The sequence below is a fragment of the Haliotis cracherodii genome, unplaced genomic scaffold, assembly GCF_022045235.1.
Source record: "Haliotis cracherodii isolate W230 unplaced genomic scaffold, xgHalCrac1.p SCAF_7, whole genome shotgun sequence".
NCBI lineage: Eukaryota > Metazoa > Mollusca > Gastropoda > Lepetellida > Haliotidae > Haliotis > Haliotis cracherodii.
In genome coordinates, this window is record NW_027266330.1 from 59921189 (window position 1) to 59938722 (window position 17534).

At 41.8% G+C, this 17534-nt stretch overlaps 1 protein-coding gene across 1 annotated transcript; it reads right to left on the reverse strand.

The window, feature by feature from the left end:
* Positions 1–3235: 3235 nt before the first annotated feature.
* LOC139447582 (lys-63-specific deubiquitinase BRCC36-like) lies at positions 3236–17338 on the reverse strand. Its single transcript, XM_071228990.1, has 7 exons — positions 17113–17338; positions 14525–14644; positions 12799–12886; positions 11786–11874; positions 10423–10487; positions 8374–8546; positions 3236–4745 (listed from the first exon to the last, which is right to left on the reverse strand). The coding sequence occupies exons 1-7, from the start codon at positions 17215–17217 to the stop codon at positions 4588–4590; spliced, it is 798 nt and encodes a 265-aa protein (XP_071085091.1). The 5' UTR covers positions 17218–17338; the 3' UTR covers positions 3236–4587.
* Between the last annotated feature and the right edge of the window lie 196 nt (positions 17339–17534).

The following is a 17534-nucleotide window of genomic DNA, read 5'->3' on the forward strand; positions in this document are numbered from 1 at the left end:
AGGCCAAAGTAAAATCACAGACTACACATCTCGTATGTAAATCGAAAAATGATAAATATGTTTACATTTTGTACATGTATTTGATAACAATCTTCAGAAAATTTTAGGAATTTAATGTTATAAAATGAATGTTGTCAATTGATATCAATTGAATGATCACTGCTAATAAAAATCAATGCTGCAGTTACGTGTATTGTGTTTTGTCTTATCCAGGATGGCGGACGTTTCCGAGCGAAAACGGATATAACGAACAACGGATATAACGAACTGATTTCTCTGGTCCCTTGTAGTTCGTTATATCCGTGTTCTACTGTAGGTGCGTAGTTGGGGTAAATTATTACTTGAGTCGCAGTGTGCGCATTAAAATCTGTAGTAGTCTGTCCTGACAACATTTGCGTTTGAAAAGCTTTCACTGTCATTGCATTCAAGACTAAATCTTGTCAATCGAATGTCGGAGTCAAGACTGGAACTCAGGTCTTGTCTACGACGCATGTGTACTGTTTGTTTGTTTGGGGGCGGTCGGGTAGCCTCGCGGTTAAAGCGTTCGCTCGTCCCGCCGAAGACCCGAGTTCGATTCCCGACATGGGTACAATGTGTGAAGCCCATTTCTGGTGTCCCCCGCCGTGATGTTGCTGGAATATTGCTAAAAGCGGCGTAAAACCCTACTCGCTCACTTGTTTGTTTGTTTTTTAACGCTGCTCTCAGCAATATTTCAGCTATGTGACAGCGGTCTGTAAATAATCGAGTCTGGACCAGACAATCGGACTCTTGATATCATGAGCATCGATCTCCGCCACTCGGATACAGTGACATGCATCAATCAATTCAACGATCCTGACAAGCCGATGCGTTAGTCGCCTCTTCAGCAGTAGCCAGAACTAAGATCGGAGTTTAATGAGATTGTTGCCATGGTTGCCAGGGGCCAGAATGAGATGCCAATTTAGCACATCTATGTTTGTTCCTCTCGCGTAGTAAGACCTAACACCGTGTATCACATTTTAAGATTAATGAATCCAATTCCAAGTACGTGTTTATGTTTTCAAAATTTGATTTATCTAATGAGATATTGTGACAAAGTGCAAGGGAATCTCTTCCCTAACAGCACTTGGTTCAGTCCATTCTAACTATATAGGGGTGTGAGGATAACCCCTTGCATGCCACCAGTTTTCAATGACCTTTCAGTTAAAGGGTCAATGTGAGTGAGTTGGCTTTAGTGAGAGAGTGAGTTTGGATTAACGCTGCTTTTAACAGTATTACAGTTACATCACGGCGTGTCAGCTTAATGTGGGAGGAAAGCCCGAAGTGATGCAGGTCTTAGACGTTTACCACTTTGGTGAAACCCTCGAGCACGGGTATGGCGCTGACAAACCTAGAAACATAATCGGGGCGAACCGGGATCTGAACCCAAGATCACAGGTTTCTGGCGTGCCCAAGGGACGCAACCCTGCACAGCGAATCGCGGCGCCTAAGACGACTGGGCCACCCATGCCCGAGTTGGCTTCAACATCCTTTCAATAGTGTCACAGTTATATCACAGTGTGTCAGCTTCATGTAGATGAAAGCCTGGAGTGATGCAGGTCTTCTAAGATTTCCACTTTGATGAAACCCACAAGCACGGGGATGGTGCTGACAAACCTAGAAGCACGGGGATGGTGCTGACAAACCTAGAACCATAATCGGGGGAACCAGATTCGAACCCAGAGTGATAGGTTTCTGGCGTGCCCAAAGGATGCAACTCTGTATAGCGCACATGGCCGTGATTTAGAAAACTGGGCCCTATGAACCGAATTGTTGTATAGAGCTCAAATAACATTTTTAAAATAGCTGTGAGTGAGTGAGTGAGTATGGTTTTACGGCGCTTTTAGCAATATTCCACCAATATCACCATGTGGGACACCAGAAATGGGCTTCACACTTTGTACCCATGTGGGGAATCGAACCCGGGTCTTTGGCGTGATGAGCAAACGCTTTAACCACTAGGCTACCCGACCGCCCCATATGGCTTGTGTACAAGATGTCAAAAATGACAACAGATGCATGAAAGGACGGCATGCCACACCAAAAGGTCACTTCAACTGGAAGTTAGGGTGACCTAAAAATGACACAACAATATCAAATGACATGAAGAATGTAACAATGACTTTATTTGATTATCTCAGAATCAGTATTCATCAGTAAGTACAAAACAAGAAGATTGTGACAATGTATCCTTCTCAGCACAGAGGAAACAAATTGCACTTTTTCCCAATTTTGGACACAAAGACATATCACCAGTTCCAAAGCAAATATAATACCAGTAATGTGTAGGCCATGTCAGTATGGAGAGTCTTGATCTTGAGTCCTCAAACCCTGACAGAGATCAATTCCTGCAATCAGAGCTCCTAAATAGTATAGTTTCCCAATCATCCGATAATCTGGTCTACCGCCAGATAGTCTTGCTTCCTGTCTAGTTCATTAAAAATGGCACAAACCACACAAAGGCATCACGTGGAGTAAAGCACCATCAGTACCTCGATGGTTTGTATACATGAGTTTAAATATCTTCCCCTGAATATTTGTTCTGGTGGAATTGATATACCAGGACTTTTGTTCCTGTGAAATAGTACCCCGGTATGTTGTTCCAAAGGAACAAAAGTCGTGATATATTGATTCCCCCGGAACAAATGTTCAGGACGAACATAGTTATGCTGACACATTCACACTGTTCCTTCATCACCTGTGAATACACACGGCCACTTGGGAGTGTAGTCGCGGTTTTCAACCAATCAGCATTCAGATTATATCTCACATCATAAACCTCCTTATATCATTCCATGGACTTTATATAATATCCCTGGGATTTTATAAATAATCCATGTACTTTAAATAATATCCCTGGGATTTTATATAATATTCTATGGACTTTATGTAATATACCTGTGACTTCATATAATATTCCATGGACTTTTTATAATATCTCTGGGATTTTATAAATAATCCATGTACTTTATATAATATCCCTGGAATTTTAAATAATATTCCATGGACTTTACATAATATCCCTGGGATTTTACAAATAATCCATGGACTTTATATAATATCCCTAGGATTTTATATAATATTCCTAGGATTTTATATAATATTCCATGGACTTTATATAATACCCCTGGGATTTTATATAATATTCCATGGACTTTATATAATATCCCTAGGATTTTCTATAATATTCCTTTGACTTTATATAATACCCCTAGGATTTTACAAATAATCCCTGGACTTTATATAATATCCCTAGGATTTTATATAATATTCCATGGACTTTATATAATATCCCTGGGATTTTACAAATAATCCATGGACTTTATATAATATCCCTGGGATTTTATAAATAATCCATGTACTTTATATAATATCCCTGGGACTATACAAGTCCTAGCAACATTGTAATGTGTGCATATCCCTTACTACAGATTTATCTTGCATTTGCACACAATCTACAAAAGAAAATGTGAAAAATCAAATGACAATTTTTTTTCTATATTTCAGTGGATCACACATACAACTTTAGTATCTGTAGCCTAGTGAGTGAACCAGTTGACTCCAGGGGCACTGATAAATCACGATGCTTTAAGAATCTCATTTTCTAGTGCTGGTACATGTACGCCAGCAACAGATATTCATGGAAAGTATGTTTGACATCGAAAATTGTTGATAAATGATTAAGATTTTTTCGGTTTGCAAGTTAGATAAAACACTTCTCCTGGGGGTTTATGAGATGTAAAACCGGAATCTGAGGGATGAAACCGAGGAAGAGCAAGAGGCTTCACACGTGGCATAGTCTTGTTGTCATCTTCTCTTCACACTGCTTCCATGCTAGAGTCTGGTTCACACACAATGCATGTGCAGAGTTGGCCTCACTTGACTTCCACACAGCCTCATTTCATTACAGGGGGGCTGTTCGGTAGCCCGGGGGTTAAAGTGTATGCTTGTCACACCGACAATCCGGGTTTGATTTGCCACATTGGTACAATGTGTGAAGCCCATTTCTGGTGTCCCCGGCCATGATATTGCTGGAATATTGCTAAAAGCAGCGTAACACCATACTCACTTGCTCATTTCACTACGGGATCAAAACCAGACTCCACTGCTTATCATCCGTATGTATTCACAGTGATGGAGAGGGGGCACGGGTGGCCCAGTCGTCTAAGGCGCTGCGATTCGCTGTGCAGAGTTGCGTCCCTTTGGCACGCCAGAAACCTATGATCGTGGGTTCGAATCCCGGTTTCCCCTGATTATGTTTCTAGGTTTGTCAGCACCATACCCGTGCTCATGGGTTTCACCGAAGTGGTAAATGTCTGAGACCTGCATCACTTCGGGCTTTCCTCCCACAATAAGCTGACACGCCACGATTTAAACTGGAATACTGTCAAAAGCGGCGTTAAACCCAACTCACTCACTCACAGTGATGGAGAAACACATACAAACATGTGAAGTACTGACAATACTTCTGTCCAAGATAGATGGAGTATGGACTCTCCAAGGACGTTTTGTGCTGGTCGATTCTGTTTCCTTGTCCTGTTGTCCAAGCTACGTCAGAGGTCAAGGTCATCATGTGGTGGCCAGGGCCTTCATCCTCTTCTTGATCTCTTCCTTCCGATGCCGGAGCTGCTCCATCCGGACCTTGTTCATTTCCAGTCTGTTCTCCAGGCTCTGCAGCAGCGGTCCTCCCATCACGTCCATGATGTGGCACTCCGACTTGGTGTACACTGAAACATTTAAGTGAACACTGAAACATTGGAGTAAACACTGAAACATTTAAGTGAACACTGAAACATTGGAGTAAATACTGAAACATTGAAGGTGAACACTGAAACAGAAGTAAACACTGAAACATTGAAGTAAACACTGAAACATTGAAGTGAACACTGAAACATTGGAGTAAATACTGAAACATTGAAGGTGAACACTGAAACAGAGGTGAACACTGAAACAGAAGTAAACACTGAAACATTGAAGTAAACACTGAAACATTGAAGTGAACACTGAAACATTGAAGTAAACACTGAAATAAGGTTAAACACTGAATTAAGAGGGTGTCCACTGAAACATTGAAGTTCAACACTGAAACATTGAAGGTGTACACCTAAACATAGGAATAAACACTGAGAGATTGCAGATGTACACTGAAACATAGAGGGTAAACACTGAAACAAAGAAGGTGAACACTCAATTCAGAGGGTGTACCCTGAAACATAGCGTCAACAGTGGCTATTATGAGTTATGTCCCTTCTATGTCCCTCATTTCGACCAATCAGATTCATCCCCTGCATTTGTTTTAGATAGAATGGTGGCTCCCAGTAAAAACATCTGATCGATAATCAAGCTCTATATTGTAATAAAACAGGTCTTACTTCACAAAGTGCACAAATAAATTGAGCACCTTGATTAAAAACATGAAAAGATTTGCAAATATCTATCGATGGCAATACACATGCTTTGCAAATCCTTCAGTCGACTAAAATCAGCAAGTTGAAATCCATGTTGTTTACGATTCGGATATCTAGTCTAGTGATTTTGATTGGACTTTGCAGACTCGTTAGTCAAGCCAAAATATAATTCCATAATTCCTGCCTAGGGTGGAAACTGGACTTTTATAGTCAGTTAACTCACTTGCCTTGGGCAGACATCTATAATGAGATATAATTAATTTTGAATGAATAGAACAGTTATTTTTCAATCATTCAAATATGATGCTGAAATAAAGGGTTTTAGTGTGATGCTCAACATGTTAAAGATTTGGGCTGGGTTTGTTGGTTTGTTTGTTGATTAACGCCACACTCAGCAATATCCCAGCTAAATGATGGCGGTCTGTAAATAATCGAGTCTGGACCAGACAATCCAGTGATTGACATCACGAGCATCGATCCGAGTAATTAGGATACAATGACATGCATCAACCTAGTCAGCGAACCTGACCACCCGATCCCGTTAGTTGCCTCTTACAACAAATTGAAATTGAGTAGGACTTGGGTACCCACAGGACTACCCGGACTCGTGGTTAGTCATGTGATATATTGTTTAATGACAAAAGTTATCTAAAACTCTATGGTTACACTACTGGTCACTAATGTTCCCATTTCTTTCTGACAATGCACCCATTCCTTCTGACTTTTATATGTTTGAATCAAGATAAAAGTCCGTGCAGTAAACTTCAGTGTATGCATGACAAGATCGTTCATGTATCTAAGTACATTTTGCCAGGGCTGCAGTCAAACTTTTCCAAATCAGACAGTTTGTACCTATCTCTAAATATCTACATCGGGTAACCTGGTTGGGTCGGGTAATAGGGTGGTGGGTACCGGGGTAGGGCCGTATAATAGGGTGGAGGGTACCCTGGTAGGGTCGGGTAATAGGGTGGTGGGTACCCTGGTAGGGTCGGGTAATAGGGTGGTGGGTACCCTGGTAGGGTCGGGTAATAGGGTGGAGGGTACCCTGGTAGGGTCGGGTAATAGGGTGGTGGGTACCGGGGTAGGGTCGTATAATAGGGTGGTGGGTACCCGGGTAGGGCCGGGTTATAGGGCTGTGGGTACCCGGGTAGGGTCAGGTAATAGGGTTGAGGCTACCTGGGTAGGGCCGTATAATAGGGTTGAGGCTACCTGAGTAGGGCCGGGTAATAGGGTGGAGGGTACCCGGGTAGGGTCGGGTAATAGGGTGGAGGGTACCCGGGTAGGGTCGGGTAATAGGGTGGAGGGTACCCGGGTAGGGTCGGGTAATAGGGTGGAGGGTACCCGGGTAGGGTCAGGTAATAGGGTGGTGGGTACCCGGGTAGGGTCGGGTAATAGGGTGGAGGGTACCCGGGTAGGGTCCGGTAATAGGGTGGAGGGTACCCGGGTAGGGTCGGGTAATAGGGTGGAGGGTACCCGGGTAGGGTCGGGTAATAGGGTGGAGGGTACCCGGGTAGGGTCAGGTAATAGGGTGGTGGGTACCCGGGTAGGGCCGGGTAATAGGGTGGAGGGTACCCGGGTTGGGTCGGGTAATAGGGTTTTGGGGACACCCGGGTTGGGTCGGGTAATAGGGTGGAGGGTACCCGGGTTGGGTCGGGTAATAGGGTTTTGGGGACACCCGGGTTGGGTCGGGTAATAGGGTGGTGGGTACCCTGGTAGTAAATTTAAAGCTCATGGAAATTCAATCACAAATTCAGGTCAACCAGACTTTTTTTTTTCACAGTCAAAAACATGTTACATACAATTATAGCACTTGGCCGCCTTTCCCGGGACCTCCTGGGGAATAAATCAATGTATCCCACCACCAGCTGACGCAGCTGATACAGCTTCAAGTTGCCAGCTGCCTTCAGACTGAGAGCATCGCACACGAGGACGGAGAGCACCCTTCCTCAAATTCATGAGGTAAGATTTGTCATATTTCATATCCTGAGATGCTAAACCTCTGTATCACCATCTTCCCTAGGCAAGAGAGTCCATGAACCTATATCAAAGCCTAGTTTCATCCTGGCCCTGTCAAGTCGACTTTTCTGTGATAAAACTGACACACTTGGGTGAGGAAAATCACATGTATTGATAGTTAAATCTGTGAACGTTTTAAAAAATCAAGGCTTGAAAACATGGCCGCAGACTTCGCTTGTTGAATTTGAACAGAGATTAATCAAACAATTTAGCGAAAAACAAGTTTTCAATCAACTCACATGAGTACTTTTATACTTATGACTGAAAAATTCATTTTATCTAACTTGAATGACTGAATGTTTGTCAGTGACTGAGATATAATGCTATTTTTAGATGAACCCTGCTGAGCTTTTCATGTAACCTCAATGTGCAGTGTCACACGAAACTATTTAGTCTGTGAGCAAAGCGGCAGTAATAATCTTTACTGTGGTATTACGTCAATTTGTATGTCAGTGTACTGTCTCCGAGCGGGACAGCCCTTGTTTTATCCCCTTAATGCCAAGCACCAGGCAGGGTAACAACAAGAACCGTCCCTTATGGTCTTTTGGTGTAATGGGTCCGGGAATCGAACCACCTCCCTTCCGCTCCCCAACACTCCATTGACCAGACGATGGTTGACAATAAGGATAAGAAGTCTTCAGACTTTCCCACAGCAATTCAACCCGTGAAGATCCGGGGTAGAATAGGTCTTAAACAACCCATGCTTGCCGAAAAAGGTGACTATGCTTGTCGTAAGAGGCGACTAATGGGATTGGGTGGTCAGACTCGCTAACTTGGTTAATGCATGTCATCGATCCCAATTGTGTGGACCAATGCTCATGATGTCAATCAGTGGATTGTTTGGTCCAGACCGCCATCATATAGCTGGAATACTTCTGAGTGCAGCCTTAAACAACAAACAAACAAACAAACACACTACAATTCCAATTACCTGCAGCATTGTGTATTTTGGTGAGAAGGTCAAGGTCATGTTGTTCTGTGTGCTGGTATGCTTCCTGTTCTTCGAGACTGAGGATCTTGGGTAAATTGACAAGGGATTCCAGACACGCTCGGCCAATGCCGGTACTTGGCACGACGTGGAGGGGGATCTCAATCCTGTCATAGCTGCAACCCAGACACAACACAGAGTGTATTAGTCTAACTCACACAACGTCGGGACGGTCGGGTAGCCTAGTGGTTAAAGCGTTAGCTCGTCACACCAAAGACCCGGCTTCGATTCCCAACATGGGTACAATGTGTGAAGCCTATTTCTGGTGTCCCCCGCCGTGATATTGCTGGAATATTGCTAAAAGCGGCGTAAAACCGAAGTCACCCACCACACAACGTCAGTGTACCTAGGACCAGAGTAGCAGTATGGGAAAGTGAATTGCCACTGTTAAATGTTAAAAGTTAGTTCATCAATACAGAGCTCCAGATAAGCTTTTGGTGTTGTGGGTATTTTACCCATGCATTTTAAAATCATTGGGTATCAGTAATTCTATCGGGGTATTCAAATTTCTGTTACCCACTAGTTTTAACACATGTGGGTATTTAAGTTCAATATTTAAAAACACTATTCATCTAGTCCCTGCAATCTGGTGTCGTGTGGGTTCGAGAACTTTATAGGACACAAAAATAGCACGATACTTCCACTAGAAAGTGTGATGGCAAATGATCATGATGTAACTGTCATCGTGGAGTTTGGCAAGGTTGACGGAATGCCCGATTATAATTTCAAAATAAGTTGCTGATTTGCTAATCAAATACGCAGGGTTACTTCACAATATTTTGATGATACGCACAAGTTTTATTTTTGTAGCGTATCTCTAACGTTCGTTTGGATATTTGGATTTTATTTTACTGTGTATTTCTGCATTTCTGATGAGTATTTTATGCAGATACGCAGCTTATCTGGAGATCTGTCAATATCACAAGATCTCTCGGGGTGTTCCGAATGATAGTTACAGGCTTAACGACTGAATCCATACAATCTAGGCCATCTATTAGCCATTCTAGAATGTTCTTTTGTTCAGGTTTCAAATATTTAATCGATAATTTGTCAAAATATGTTTTGAAGAGTAGTCATCAATTTGAAATAAGTGTAAAGCACAAGACAGCTGCCTTCTGATTGGCTAATGTCGACTTCTTGTCTGTCAATCCATTGGTCGGTCAAAGTTTGCGCAAGGTCGGTCTGACATGACCTGTAATAGGGTGTCCTCAGATCTTTGTTAAATGGTAGCGAGAACTAAAATCTTATTTTAATGAGATTGTATCTTCTCCAGATTCATTGTAAACAACCATCTGGTTTGTTATTTGAGGGCTGGTCAATATAAATCCTTGAATCCAAGGTTTAGTCTACAAACAAACATTTATTCCCCAGTTGACATGGAAACAGGCAACATGATAATTACAACTGTTGCTATAGTTACTCTCTTGGAGGTTACGACTGTTGATATGGTTACACAATCGAGAATTCCAACTTTTACCATGGTTACTTACTCAAGAGGTACAACTGTCGCCATGGTTACTTACTCGGAAATAACAACTGTCACCATGGTTACTTCCTTCAAGACCAATTTCTGTTACCATAATTACTTACTTGAAAATTACAACTGTCACCATGGTTACTTCCTTTGAGAGTTATTACTGTTACGATGGTTACTTCCTCGAAAATTACAACTGTCACCATGGTTACTTCCTTTGAGAGTTATTACTGTTACCATGGTTACTTACTCGAAAATTACAACTGCCACCACGGTTACTTCCTTTGAGAGTTATTACTGTTACCGTGGTTACTTACTCGAAAATTACAACTGTCACCATGGTGACTTCCTTTGAGAGTTATTACTGTTACCATGGTTACTTACTCGAAAATTACAACTGCCACCACGGTTACTTCCTTTGAGAGTTATAACTGTTACCATGGTTACTTACTCGAAAATTACAACTGTCACCACGGTTACTTCCTTTGAGAGTTATTACTGTTACCATGGTTACTTACTCGAGAGGGCCGTAGTCTCCTCCCCGACTCACACTCTGGAAGCTGGTCACCTGAACTCGGTTTTGCTGCAAACAAATTCAGGATTGTCACTTCACACTTAATATCAGGCGGGACTGTAAGGGCTTTGGGAAATCATAAAACAACGGGGGACACCAGAAATGGGCTTCACACTTTGTACCCAAGTCAGGAATCAGACCCGGGTCTTTGGCGTGACAAGTGAGACTCAATCTCTTTAAAATCAGATCTTAGTTCTCGCTACCGCTAAACAAAGATCAGAGAACACCCCATTACGGGTCACGTCAGACCGACCTTTTGCGAAATTTGACCGACCAATGGCATGATTAACAAGAACTCGCCAGCCAATCAGAAGGAAGCTTAATCGAGCTTTACAGCACGGGTTTCAAACTGGCGACTACGCTTCCAAACATAATTTGACATATATACTTGATTAAAAAATTAAAATCTGAACAAAAGAACATTCTGGAATGGCTAATAGATGGTCTAGATTGTATGAATACAGACATAAAGCCCATAACTGTCGTTCGGAATACCCTGTGTGGTTTGTTTTTTCAAGGTTGCACGATCAAAAATCACATTCCAACTGTCACTTTCATGATGTGATAAGCGATGCTTTGATTGGTCAGATGAAAGGTCGTTCTGATCTTTGTTTAGCAGTAGCGAGAACTAAAATCTGATTTTAATGAGATTGAGTGAGACTTTAACCACTACATTCCCCGACTGTCCAAGTGCCACAAGATAACTGAGATGCTGATCATTGAATACAGGAGGTGAGGTAAAATGGGCATTAATGTTGCTTGTTGTGTGTGTGGCTGCTTGTACTACACCTTAGACATAATAGAGACACAGCGGATATTTTCCATCGAACCCAAATGCATGGTTTCAGTGCTAAGATCTATGATCACATGATCATTCTCAGTTGAAGATATAATTTAAACCCACTATCAGCGGATCCTGACATTACAAGGGTCACAACTCTGAACAGGAAATTGCAGCCCACTGGGCCACCGAAGCCCAAAGTCATGTAATGTATATCCTGGCACTATGAGCATGACGAGAAGTTGTTTGTCGTTTGTATAATGCCGCACTCAGCAACATTCCAGCTATATGACGGCGGTCTGTAAATAATCGAGTCTGGACCAGACAATCCAGTGAATGACATCATGAGCATCAATCCATACAATTGGGATACGATGACATGCATTAACCAAGTCAGTGAGCCTGACCACCCGATCCCGTTAGTCGCCTCTAGAGACCTAGTCCGCTTTTACGGCAAGCATGGGTGGCTGATGACCTATTCTACCCCGGATCTTCAGGGGTCACTATGAGAAGTGAGCAAAGTTACCTTGGTGTGTTTGTCTTCATTAAACACAGAGAAGATGAGGCCGATGAAGCCAGGGTCCATCAGCTGGTATGACGCTTGTGTTCGCACATCTGTCGGTAACACAAAGACGCAGAGTACACAAACTGAAGTAGTTCACGTCATCCACAAATAGCTGTAACGTTTCACCAATCAGTTTTTGAAATAAGTCGAGCAGGTGACCCATAAGTGTTGCCTGCCCACCTTCAAAGTTACCTGCCCTCATTCAGACATTTAGAATATTGAAAAACTGCAAATAATAAGAGACAAAACGTGTCTTAATTTGGTTGAAATAATCCAAACAATTATTTAAAATCTACAAGAAGTTATGACAAAATTTAATACGTAAGTAGCCTTAAAATAATCTGCTAAACAAGTAGGCAGGAGGAAGAAAATTTCAGACAGCCCGACAGAAAAGTTACTAGCCAGGGGCAGGGGGGCAGACAGTTATTTCAGACACTGTTTCCAATACTAAAGTAGAGTATGTTTTGGGGGTCATAATCATGAAGCTGGTTTTTTTAAGACAGCAATAAAACACACAAATTACATTCTTTTCTGAGCAGTCTTGGATTTATTTCGGATTCCAAAAAAGTTGGCTTGGCAGGGAAACTGGCATTTTTTTTGACATTGTTCAAAATCGGATTTTGTTCATCGTCTTATTTTCGTAAATTCTGAGGAATTAGGATTTTAAGAATTTAAATTGGGAATGTTAACTGTCTCGACTCGACTGCTGACGACTCAGGGCCGAATATCGGTCTCCAAGCAGCTCTAGATAAATCAATGAGAAGTGTTGGATTCTGATACCTGACACAGTATTATCACAGGTATCCATGACAACTGGTCATTTGACCAAACAATAAGGACTTTTTTTACTGAGTGACTAGCTAGGTTTACATGTATTGACAAACAAAGTCTGTAAACATGGTAAATGACCTGGATAGAAGTCACAAAAGCATATGGATCTGTAACCATGGTAACCGATTATTAATGTTTCTTACCAACATGGGATGGCCACACTGTGATGTGGGGATGAGAGTGGTACCAGCCCAACACTCGCATCGGCCGCTGCAGCTCTTTGGCCAAGTCCTGTGCATAAAACATGTAACACCTACATCCTTGTTTGTTGTTTAACCTGGTGCGCTCAGCAATAATCAAGCAATATGTCTGTTTGTTTGTTTGTTTGTTTGTTGCTTAACGCCGCACTCAGCAATATTCCAGCTATATGACGGCGGTCTGTGAATAACAGAGTCTGGACCAGACAAGCCAGTGACTGACAATATGAGCAGCGATCTACACAATTGGGATTGATGACATGCATCAACCAAGTCAGCGAGCCTGACCACCCGTTCTCGTTAGTTGCCTCTTACGACAAGCATAGTCGCCTCTTACGACAAGCATAGTCGCCTCTTATGACAAGCATAGTCGCCTCTTATGACAAGCATAGTCGCCTCTTATGACAAGCATAGTCGCCTCTTATGACAAGCATAGTCGCCTCTTATGACATGCATAGTTGCCTCTTACGACAAGCATAGTCGCCTCTTATGACAAGCATAGTCGCCTCATATGACAAGCATAGTCGCCTCTTATGACAAGCATAGTCGCCTCTTATGACAAGCATAGTCGCCTCTTATGACAAGCATAGTCGCCTCATCTGACAAGCATAGTCGCCTCTTATGACAAGCATAGTCGCCTCATATGACAAGCATAGTCGCCTCATATGACAAGCATAGTCGCCTCTTATGACAAGCATAGTCGCCTCATATGACAAGCATAGTCGCCTCTTATGACAAGCATAGTTGCCTCTTATGACAAGCATAGTCGCCTCATATGACAAGCATAGTCGCCTCTTATGACAAGCATAGTTGCCTCTTATGACAAGCATAGTGGCCTCTTATGACAAGCATAGTTGCCTCTTATGACAAGCATAGTGGCCTCTTATGACAAGCATAGTCGCCTCTTATGACAAGCATAGTCGCCTTTTACAGCAAGCATAGTGGCCTCTTATGACAAGCATAGTTGCCTCATATGACAAGCATAGACGCCTTTTACAGCAAGCATATGATTGTGGTCTGTAAATACTCAAGTCACCATGACAGCATTACTGACATCATGAGCATCGATCTATGTAACTGAAGCCAATAACATGCATCAATAGAGTCAGCAAAACTGACCCCCAAATCTGGTTGCTGATCTGACCTGGATCGTCATGGGTACTTTCATATATAATTCCAGAGGATGGGGCGGGGGGGGGGGGGGGGGGGGGAAGAGAGGTATTTTACACAAATATGCTGCTTATCTGTAGCTTTATTATTATTATTATTATCATTACCGTATTTGACGTAATAAGCACCTCGCTCTAATAAGCGCCCAGTGCGATATTTGCTAATATATTGGTTAGTGAACAATCCCAATTAGCACCCCTTCCCATTGATCAATGTACAAAAGACTTATTTATTCGCGTGCAATATGCACTCGTGTTATACATGTTATATGCACCCTTAATTATGGGCAATTAAATTCTAAATTCTGGGAAAATATATCTGTCGTATATAAACATTTCAGGCTGTCAGTATAAACCATGAAAATTTATCTTTCAACTCAAAAGTTGACTTTTCACCCAAATAATATTCTAATAATAGCCCCCTATTTCTAATTTTGAGAGCGCCCTTGGCGCTTATTATGCGGAATACTTTATTATTAGGCCTTATTGTGCTAATAAACTACCTCTGCCTTGGTTGATGCATCAGAAAGCTGTTCTGGTGATATTTCCACTCTGTCAGCCTGCTTGTCCGACCTCCGTAACATGATGACAGCAGAGACATGGGACACTTTCCTCTCGTCAACCTAAAACATACAATACATATTGACATAGATAGATTTTTACTTTACATACTAGAATCCAGTGATTTAGACACAAAAAACTGAATAGAGGTCAATGACTTGGGCCAAACAAATGTAATAAGTCAATGGCAAAAGTCAAATCAACAAAAATGGTGGATTTACCATAACAACAAATCCATTTGTGATTGGATGAAAATATACTATCTGGCCAATAAAACACTGCGATACCAAAAGCGCTTGACTAATCACTATAGCTTGGAACAGTGTTTTCCTATGACACAGAAAGTATGATGTAATGTCATCTGCTGCTTAGAATTTCCATTACAAAATTTTATGGCTGTGAATTGTTTTTTAAATTAAAATTGTATCTGGGAGTAATCCTTACCATCTTACTATCTAATTATGAAATTATGAAATGTGTGACACCTTGCTTAGCATTTCTATCGGTCAAACGTCTGACTACTTAAACAAACCATCGGTCAAATAGGAATCTTATCGGTCTATGACTGGTGACTGATGGCCTTCTGAAACTCTGGAATCATCTGAATGATTGCTACAAATCCTTTGTAAATGTAAAATATTAGTTGTTGTGTCATTAGCTGGATTTTACTGCAATACCAGCTGAACAGTGAATTGGTCCTGTACCTACTATGACTGAAGGTTCAGCACACTAACTAGTTATAGTTTGGTAATAGCACTTAGATCTATCTTATCCATCCAAAAGTTGACACTCAATGTATTCTCAGTTGTGCAGTGACAAACATGGCAAGTGTTTTTCAACCATGAACATGCTAGGCAAGAACACTATGGCTGGATTTCGCGTTGTTAAACATGCACAAGTGCAACCTATTATTGAAAAGTACAGCCTTATATTTATTTATGCTTATGTCTACATGCACCAAATGAACGTAAAAACTTTGTGTCTGACTGACCTTTACTTCACACAATCCATTTTTGAACTTACTTAGTACCTTTAAAGTTTATTTACCATACAACACAACTAATCCTGTGTTATTCATTATGTTCATGGTGACATCATCACACTGTGGGTACTTCAAGATTATGTGCACATGTTCCTATTACGTTTTACAGCAATGTGTCATTAATTTAAGTGACACTGGCAGCAGACAAGCCTGTGTTTCAACTTTGATAAATTTATGAGAGCAGGGTGCAACCTGGTTCTATTTGGTGCAACGTAGATTGCATATCAACATGCATCAAGTGCAAGTTTAATCAAGTTCCTTAAATCGAGCCCTGACTTTACCAGGAGTGTGTCCTAGCAGACTTTCCTGTTTTGTACTGCAGCGATGTAGCGATAGTCAGCTGTGAATCAAACTTCACTGATCCTTAGTGTTGGCTGTGTCACTGTTAGGGTAGGTTATCTCCCCTCTCCGAAACTAAGGGTTAGTGGTCCAGTGTTGGCTGTGTCACTGTTAGGGTAGGTTATCTGCCCTCTCCGAAGCTAAGGGTTAGTGGTCCAGTGTTGACTGTGTCACTGTTAGGGTAGGTTATCTCCCCTCTCCGAAGCTAAGGGTTAGTGGTCCAGTGTTGACTGTGTCACTGTTAGGGTAGGTTATCTCCCCTCTCCGAAGGTAAGGGTTAGTGGTCCAGTGTTGGCGAATTACTTATCTGCCAGCTCGCCTAACCTAGATTCTACAAGTTGACAATGCAAATTTGAACTCAACAACCACTAGAGCTAAACAGCATGGGGAGTAGTGCACCTTACCAGGAGAACTGTTTCGGTTTTCAATTAATACCACATGGAGGATCAAACTGACTTTGCCACCTTACAACAGGACCGCAAGTGCTAAACAGCTATGACAAATAACTAGTGTTTGTTTACCAAATGATCAGATCGATGCTCATAATGTCAATCACTGGATTGTCTGGTCCAGACATGATTGTTTACAAACTGCCATCATATAGCTGGAATATTGCTGAGTGCGGAGTTAAACAACCAACCAGCCAACTGATCAGCAGCCCATTGTTTACTGCCACATGTATGCACCGTTACTGTGACAGTAGCAATTTTCTATGCAAAACTCGAAACGTGATAAAATGATTGATTTTGCTGAAATTAATTTGGATTAAATCGATAGAAGTGATAGCTAACGCATACTCCATCTCACAACTATAAAGCTAAGGATCTTGGTGGCTAATCTGAAGGATCGTAAAGAGATGTTTTATAGGAAAGGGAAAGGTTTTTTTTATCAGAAAGAGAATCCAAGTGCTAAGGATTGAGTTTGGGATAACTTTCTCTAACACAACTAACCCTAACCATCGAAGAGGCACGCGAGATCTGTGAAGCGAGAGCCACGTCCGGCTGCCTGAGCCAATCTGTGCTATACAGGCTGTATTTTCTTTGACATACATCAAATTCACACACACTAACATTCAAGCAATTGATCAACGACAGCTGTGTGCCCGGTAAACTGCTCATGCAGCTGTACAGGCCCGGTGCAAAAGCTCACCTCTCCGATGAGAAGCCCCATGACTTCTTCTCTCTCGGTTGACAAGGCATGCGTCAGACACACCAGATACGCATCTGCTTCAAGATGTACACAAGACACCGCCATGATTTTACTTTTGGATCAAACAATAACGATCCAACCACCAGATGTTTACAAATATTACCCTTAAAATAGCATTAACAATATCGAATTGTACAAGGGTCGCTTGTACGAGACAATACCGGAAATACTTATCCGGAAGTTAGGTGCTGAGTGAATTCTAAAAAGTTGTAGTGATATCCGAAATACGATGTCATTTAATTTATCATGTGCCTAGTATTTCGGAAAATTGAAGCATTTAATTCACGAGAATTACGTATTTTGAACATGAGATTAAGTTCACCGTTTGCAAAATCCAGTTTATAAAGTAAAGGATAAAATTG